Source organism: Lactuca virosa, chromosome 3 (assembly GCF_052849685.1).
Source record: "Lactuca virosa cultivar CGN04683 chromosome 3, Lactuca_virosa_CGN04683_v6, whole genome shotgun sequence".
In the NCBI taxonomy this organism is placed as follows: domain Eukaryota; kingdom Viridiplantae; phylum Streptophyta; class Magnoliopsida; order Asterales; family Asteraceae; genus Lactuca; species Lactuca virosa.
This window is the reverse complement of record NC_136428.1, coordinates 181590110-181599022: the sequence shown is the minus strand read 5'-3', so window position 1 is coordinate 181599022 and position 8913 is coordinate 181590110. Positions and strand designations below refer to the sequence as shown.

General features: G+C 35.0%; 2 protein-coding genes across 2 annotated transcripts; both read right to left on the bottom strand.

Annotated features, from left to right (window-relative positions):
- Positions 1-3434: 3434 nt before the first annotated feature.
- On the bottom strand, positions 3435-3800 carry LOC145164289 (uncharacterized). Its single transcript, XM_079083012.1, has one exon. It carries the CDS (start codon positions 3798-3800, stop codon positions 3435-3437), a length of 366 nt encoding a protein of 121 aa, XP_078939138.1.
- A 202-nt stretch (positions 3801-4002) lies between these two features.
- LOC145164288 (uncharacterized) lies at positions 4003-4419 on the bottom strand. The gene has a single exon (XM_079083010.1). It carries the CDS (start codon positions 4417-4419, stop codon positions 4003-4005), a length of 417 nt encoding a protein of 138 aa, XP_078939136.1.
- Positions 4420-8913: the final 4494 nt, after the last annotated feature.

Below are 8913 nucleotides of genomic sequence, written 5' to 3'. Positions count from 1 at the left end.
CTCATGATGCCAGTCATCTACCTCCTGAATATCGTCATATTCGCTTAGTAGCTGACTCCCATCATTCAAGAGTTCCATAAAGCACAAAGCAAGCAGCATTCGTGCAGTCGCACTCCGATCCAAAGAACTAGCATAAAACATTCAGCCCACATACCACAACTTGTGCTATCCACATCTATCCATCCTCACTGTCGGTTGCCTAATGCATGCAAATTATACACAGAACGGGATCTAATAGACTATCTAATAATAGACTCTACCCTAGGACCACAACCAGACAAAGAACAGGAAATAAGGCCAAATCAATTATTCTAAGGCTATAAGATCCTAAGCATATACAATTTTAAAAGCATACACATAACAGTTACTAATACCAATAATCATTCTCATTCTAGCATGACATCCAATATTCACAAGGCTACAAGCACCACATATTAGGCCAATCTATTACTGACTACTCAGTACTAGCATGCAAGTCTACCAGCTCATACAGCATATAAAGGCATCTCCCCTAGCCCTAACTAGCATGCGATTCACAGATTCATAAGTCAAGTCATAACGTATATCATATATGGGTATTCTGGGGAAACTTACTTAAGCACGGCTGATTGCATGCACCACACCCTTACTTATCTTAGAAAACTATTTCCTTGAAAACATTTTTCTTTTTGAAAAATGTACAGAACCTCAGTTTGAGTTTAGACACACCCAAAAATATGTTCGAATCCCTCAAACCAAGGCTCTGATACCAACTTGTAACAACAAAAAAATCAAGGGTAAAACTTTCATTTTTAATATAGCTAAAACATTGCTACCATTTATTTCAAACATTTCAAATCATCATTAAGTAAAACATTTATCAGAGTTCATCCCAAAATCATTCATTGCGGAAATCATAGGTGTTTGCACTACGATCAATCCGAGCCATTCTTTTCCAAATCGATGATACCTGAAACCAAAATTGTAAACTGTAAGCACAAAGCTTAGTGAATTTCCCAGAGCATACCCCACACACAATCCACATAACACATATCATATTAGCTATAGAATCTATCTCTACCACATCACACATGTTATATTAACTATAAAAGCTATCTCTACCACATACCACATATCATATTAGCTATAAAGCTACCTCTACCACATAACACATGTCATATTAGCTATAAAAGCTATCTCTACCACATACCACATATCATATTAGCTATAAAGCTACCTCTAACACATAAGCATCCATACAGACATATAAAGATGCCGTGGGCTCCTCCCAAGGTCTTACTCCAGGATGTCATGGGCTCCTCCACATGTTCTTACACCTAAGTGTCATGGGCTCCCTCCCATGGTCCTTACTTGGAAAGCCATGGGCTCCCCCATGGTCTTTCATGCAAGCATCACAAAGACAACTAGCATATTACACATCATATAATCAACTAATATACCACATATCACATAAACAATACATATAAACATATAAGGATGTCGTGGGCTCCTCCTAGGGTCTTACTCTAGGATGTCATGGGCTCCCCCACATGGTCTTACACCTATGTGTCATGGGCTACCCCATGGTCTTTACATGAAAAGCAGTGGGCTCCCCCACATGGTGTTACATCCAAGTGTCATGGGCTCTCCCCATGGTCTTTACCTAAAAAGCCATGGGCACCCACACATGGTCTTACATCCAATTGCCATGGGCTCCACCATGGTCTTTCGTGCAAATATCCCATAAACAAATAGCATAGCATATAGCATATAACCAACTGGCATACCACATTTCACTACCTCAACTAGTACCACATAATACAAAATGGGTCGGCTTTGGTGCCTTTGACCCATTGGTATGGTGAGGACACTCACCTACCACTGCTGAAGTCTCGCGGATAAAACTCTAGCTACTGGTTGACAGGTTCCCGAACTGTCAACATCAAAACGACACCCAATTAATAATTGGGTTCCAATTCGTAACCATAAATCTACACTTGGGGTAAATGGACCATTTTACCCCTTAACCTAGCTTGGTTCAAAACCAAGGCCCAAACTCACACTCTGAAGCCCAAAGCCAAATAATCAATCAAGGCCCAACTTATGGCCCAATTTTCCAAATTGGGCCCAAACCTCTATATGGGCTTATCTTAATACCCAACCATTTAGTCCAGTCCAAACATTTGGCCTTCCAATGGTCCAGCCTCTCATAATCCTCAAGGCCCAGTTATGGTCCATCTATGGCCCAATCAACATAACCCAATAAAAAGGCCCAACTCAAGGCCCAAGTAAAATTAGGGTTTTCACATGAAATGACGATTAGGGTTAAGTGTTCCGACTTAACCTATTAAGGACTTGATGGGTTAGAAGTGGGGCCGGAGATCGTAGGAAGGAGGTGGCGGCTGGTGTTTAGACATGGGGTGGCGGCAGATTAGCATGTCTATGGTTAGGGTTTTGGGACGGGGTGACAGGTTTATATACCGCCGTCACATTTCAAACTTTATTCCATAATACCATATTTGGTCCCTCCCTTCCCTTTCTTCTTTCAAACTAAGTACAATATTTACCAAACGGCCCCTATCTTTAACAATTCATTACAAACCTAGTCCCAGAAGTTACCATTTAACTCTTACATTCCAAAAATCCTTTCACTCTAAGTCCAATAATTACCAAACACCCCCTGACTTCTGAAATCCTTTTTAAAATAAGTCCCAAAATTACACTTTAACCCCCGAACAATCCAATTCATAACATTTGACTCCCCAAAACCAACACCCCACTAAATATATGGATTAAGGGTGACTATTCGTTCATCAATTTTATATATTTATTTATTAAACAAGATGTTACCATAATTAAAAAAAAGATAAAGTAATAGATACAAACTTCGGGTTATTGATTATATTGAAAAGTTTAAAAAATAAAATGAAATGTCTGAATATCTATAATCGTTGAAGGACCTCTTTGTAGACAACTTTTTTGTTTTATTGGTTGGACGACCTTTCACACCATATATGAGTACCTTCAAGACTTTTTTACTTGTCATGTGAGAAACAGCTACATATAACTGACCATGAGTGAAGATGGTTCTACATAAATAGAATCCAACAGTTGATAATGATTGTCCTTGACTCTTGTTAGTGGTCAAAGCAAAACAAACAGCTATGAGGAATTGCCTCCGCTGAAAACGGAAGGAGATTATTTTATCAAACGAAGTTAACTTCATGCAAGGTATATAAGTAGTCTTATTGAAGAATATACCAGCTATAATGTGTGCCTCAATTACATGTTTTCCAAGCCTAACAATTTGTAACCTAGTACCATTACGTAGACCTTTCGTTTGGTCGATATTAGGAAGCAACATGACCAGAACACTTGTTTTTAATGTAAGTTTATGGTTGGGAATTCCAGATGCCTTAAAAACATTCAATATATATGGAGAGTAAACTGATTCCTCAAAACAATTTGTTGACTGTCTCACATAAAGAATTTGAACTCAGATAAGTTTTCCCTTCATCTTTCATCAATTCTAACATGTAGTCATTGATAGCATCGACCTCTTCATTTGTAGGGACCAAAATAGCTTTATCTTGAAAATATGATGGATCATCAAGATGGTTTTCAAAAGATGGATAATAGGTTGATAAAATTGAATGGATATGGTCGCGTGTAGGGCGAACGTTAACTTCTTCTGGAAATTCAACTTCAGCTTCACCATCATTAGGACCACCAATACTACCTTCACCAATTTTAAGAATCCATTCAGCAAAGATTTTTGTCTCATCCGAATCATTAGTTTGACAACCAAGTTGAAGCCTCATGTTTACTGTTAAACGTAAAACCGTACATTCACGCCTTAATTTGGATGAATGCAATAATGCCTACACAATATCCGTACGATTGCCTCTTTGTATTACTGGAAGAATTTGTCTTAAGTCACCTCCAAATACAATGGTCTTGCCTCCAAACGGTTTATGCATGTCCGACGAATGAATAATGTCTCTAAGTGTCCTATCAAATGCTTCAAAACAACGACGATGCATCATCCCAAATGATAAGTCTCGCTTTGTTCAGTAGTTTAACAAGATCGTTATCTTGCGCAATAGAACAAAACGAATCCACGGTCAACTTAATTGGTATATTAAATCTTGAATGCGCTGTCCTACCATAAGAAAGCAAAAGTGCTGCAATTCCACTTGAAGCAACATTGATAACAATATTACCTTTAGATCTAATAGCAACAAACAAGGTCTTCAAAACAAATGTTTTTTCGGTTCCTCCATAACCATAAAAGAAAAAGACACCACATTGTTTGTTGTTAACCGAATTTACAATCGTGTCATAAACATTTTTTTGCTCGACAATTAAGTTGGAATGCAAATATTGATGCTGAACTTCAAGAATAGGATGATCATAGTTAAGCTCATCTTGAATTAACATATAGTATGACTCTTGAATGTATCTATGATCAGGATATAGAATTTTGGGTATTTTCTTTAAACTCAGTCCACAAATTAATAACGATTTCTCAATGTATGACAAAATAAGGTTGAAAATTGCATCCGGTTTTAACTTCTAGCCTGAAAACGCAATAAGAAATTTATATTAATGTACTTTCATTAAAATAGGACTATGTTGTCAAGGTTAAAAGTGCAAAAGCATGATCATACCTTTCATTAATGGTTTGTAATGAGGACATTTTGGTAAAAATAAGACTATGTTGTCAAGGTTAAAATGGTAAACATTATGTTTGTTTTCCCAACAGACTAAAAAAGTGCATTATGTACTTATTTTAGAGCAATCTTTAGCAAAATACTCCGATTAACGGTATTTTGAAATAACGAAAATTTATATTGTTTTCAAAATGAAAAATGGTAAAAAGAGGGTGTTTTGAAATAACGAAAAAACTATGAAAAAAATAACATTTTAAGAGTAATTTATATAAATGTATTTCCATTTATGAGATTAGTTTGACCTATATAAAGAAGGGTTTAAAATGAGAACTGTTTTTGTGAAAATGATAACAAAAATGGTTGATCATGTTTCATGTAAGAATTGTACAAAAATGTTATTTATAGAGCAATTTATAGCAACGTAATTCTGATAAAGGGGAATTTATATATAAATAATAATGGAATAAAGTTATGACATTTTTTGTGAATGGGATACTTTTTGGAAGGTGAAATTGATATATATATATATATATATATATATATATATATATATATATATATATATATATATATATATATATATATATATATATATATATATATATATGCATGTTTTTGTATCAGGTAATAAATGTGCTAAAATGTCATTTTTAGAGCAATTTATAGCAACATATTTCCAGTTATAGATCATTTTTACATTGGGTATAATTACTTAAGTTGAGCACATTTTTGTTAAAATGTTATTGTTTTTGGCAAGGTAAGAACTGTATTCATCGGACTGTTTCGGCATAACTATAAAATGGTGCAAAAAAACAATTAAAACAATTAATAGCAATGCACTTTCATTTAAATGACCATTTTAATAAGAAGTAATAATATGAGTTTTTGTTGTGTTGTTTCATTTAGTATAATACTAAGCAAACAAAATAACGAATTTTTGTATCTTTGATTCTATCCATCTTAATTTAAAGTTGAAATTCATGAAATTTCAATTTTTTTGGTATTAGTTTGCATTAACAATAACTACAAATTAGTGTATTTACCTATGACGCCGCTTTCTTGTTCACGAACATAAATGACATCATCCAAAAGACGATTATCGGTCTCTTTAAAAACATGATCAGGCCTCGATAAACTATCCGATGTAATCAGCATAACAAAGAGAGACCTATAGAAAGAAGCAGTGACCCACTGATGTGTTTCGTTTATTGACAAAATGTACTCTCTATCATCATATAATAGACCAAGAGCATAGAAAAAATCTTTTTAAGACGCATAAACGGTGTCGTTAACTATCCGAATGTCACACCCCCAAACCAAGGATGGCGGAAACGTCCGGGGGTGGAGGACTTCATGTATAGTATCATAACAACAATTGTAATAGTAATTGAAGCAAACACAACCAACATATATATAATTGAAAAAGTGACATCATTGTATGAATTACATGTTTACGAATCAATTACAATATGTTGACAAAATATGAAATAGTAGACGCCTTAGCGCCCCATCCTCAAAAGCACTTGGTTACCTGTTTAATGATTTCCTGAGAATACAAGTTGTTTGAAAAAGTGTCAACACAAGGGTTGGTGAGTTCATAAGCTTTTGTTTGGTATTATTAAAAGCCTTTCGTTTGTAAAAGTAGTATTTATGTTAGAAAATCCAATATTTTCCTTAATGTGTAAATGTAGTCTTAAAACCCAAAGACCGAAATGTACAAGTAATTTGTCATATTTATAGTAAAACAATGCAAGTTTAAATCGACATAAACTCGTTAAATTTTAATGAAGTTCCCGTAAATTCCAATGTTTATTAATACTTTATGTGAGTTTATTATAACCATACTATGACCAAGGTTGCCTAAAACGACGTTCTTCAGGCGTCAGAAATGGTATGACATTTGTCACCCCAGACCTATCGGTCTAACTGTTGCATGCAGTTTAGGTGTGGGTTTGTCAAACCCAATATAGATCTATACACAACTATCACGCTCTCCCTCAACGAGACTCTGGTTACAATACAGGACTTAATGGTAATTTGAAGTAAATGTCTCACAAAGTCATTAACGGAATTACGTGTTATGAAAACTTGGTACCGTATGGCCGTACCTTGCTTAATGAAAATATCCTTTGTATAAATGTACCCTTTTTAAATGTATGTGTTATTAATGTATCATAAACTATACCTATTATAGTTTATCACCCAAGGGTAGTACGTAGTAATGTATGCAAACTATATTCAAAATAGTTTATTAAATATTTGAATGTATCGGTTGTACTTTGATTATAATCACTTGTTATTCTTTATATTTTATATGTCCAAATCCATTTGTAAACTGATGTGTGTCTAAATATTAAGATAAAATATCATATATTGCAATAACATATAATTACATAAAGATATACACCTTGCTCAACATGTTACAAGGTGAAATGAAATTGACAGCAACTTTTCGTTGAATACAGTTTCTGTTACTGTTCTTAGAAAATTTATAGAAATATCATCAAAGCTCTAAATCCAAATCCGTAAATTCTGAGAGTTTGGAATATGAGTCTAGTTTGTTCGTAAATTTTATCATGATTTTTAGTGATCTCTAACAGAGGTGAAAATGTTCATAATCACATACTGGTCCGGGTTTGCCTCTGAAATGACAGGCAGTTTTGTAAAAATCACCATAAATTGTAGAAAAATCATATGGAGATGTGCAAGTAGCCATTTTAAAGCTAATAGTTTGAACTACTTGCACCTGAAACAGTTTTGAAAACTAAAATATTTAAGTTGACCAAAACAGTCTGTGATCGAAGTTCATCTTTTCTGATGTAATCTGATAGAAAAAGTTTAATTGTGTTCTTGATGATTTTACTTGTATTCCCCCCTTAAAACTTAAGAAAAACATGTAAATGTAGGGGTATGAACTCACCTTATGTGGTTTCAGTAGATGAAAGTGAGAGAGAGGAAGTATTCAACCCAAGAACACTAAGAAAATGTCTTGATGATTCGAGAATCTAACACCGAATAAGATGGAATTTGTGTAAGATATCAATGATTTGAGTAGAATGGAGTGTAATAATTATATGAATGATGAAGATACTTACTAATTGAAGAAAGAAATCCCTGAAGAAAGCCTTGAAGTTCTTGAAGTTGAGAGAAAAGATGAGAGAATTTTGGAGAGTGTCCTTTGGTTGCTAAGTGTACAATGAAAGAACTTTATGGAGAATGAGGAGAGAGGATCAATCCTCCAGCTCTTAGAACGTGCGAAGAGCTGGAGATTGGGTGTAAAGGTCCACTAAGGAGACAAGGGGTAGTGGGAAAGAGTGGTTGATCATAGAGTGAGGTGGTGGTGGTTTGCTTTTGCCATAAATTAAGGAAAAGCAAATATTCCCTCAATAATTAGTTCAACCACTAATTCTTTTAATATATTTTTATAAAAACCCTGGAGATTTATATATTTTGGGGCCTTAGTTTATAAAATAAAGTTTTGGGTGAAAATCCCACGTTAAAATAATGAAAAACGGAGTTAAAACGAAGTCGTAGTCGAAAAACCGGTAAAAAGGGGCCGTCTGCGAGACCTCTCGCATGGGCTGTCTGAGAGGCTTCTCATGCGAGGCTTCTGTCCTGAGAGGCTTCTAATGAGAGGCTTCGGTCCTGAGAGGCTTCTCATGAGAGGCTTCGGTCCTGAGAGGCTTCGGTCCTGAGAGGCTTCTCATGAGAGTTTTCGCTTCTAATAGGAGGGTTTTGGTTCCTTAAGGTTATTTTACTCGTTTTTACCCCGTTTCAAGTGGTTTTTGACCCGGTTAAGGGTCGATATGACCCAAATGATTACAAAAAGTTAAAGTAACTTTTGAGAGAGATTTGGGAGAGATTTCAAATAGAAAGAGATAGAGTGAAAACGATTTAGAGAGGTTTCGTTTGTGATTAATTTGAGTGTCCGGCTTCACAACGCAAGGTTCGTAAACCCCGTTAAACCGTGTTTTAGTGTCGTACACAATCCTGATGATTGTGCAATAGTGTTTTATCGCTTTGGTTCGTTGTTTAGCACTGTTAAGGCTAAGGAAAATCAAACACATGAACTTTCCAAATGATGATTTCTCATTAAAATAGCGAATTGTATAGTGATTACATAACGTAAACCCTAACATACAAGGGTTATTGGAGTTGACCGGTTTGACTTGTTGACTTTGTTTGACTTTGACTTGACCGAAATTTGACGGTTGTCACATCATCCCCCGTTAGAAGGAATTTCGTCCCGAAATTTTCATTT

Coding starts and splice junctions, on each gene's coding strand:
- LOC145164289 (XM_079083012.1), bottom strand. CDS start 3,800: ATGAGGCTTCAACTTGGTTGTCAAACTAATGATTCGGATGAGACAAAA.
- LOC145164288 (XM_079083010.1), bottom strand. CDS start 4,419: ATGTTAATTCAAGATGAGCTTAACTATGATCATCCTATTCTTGAAGTT.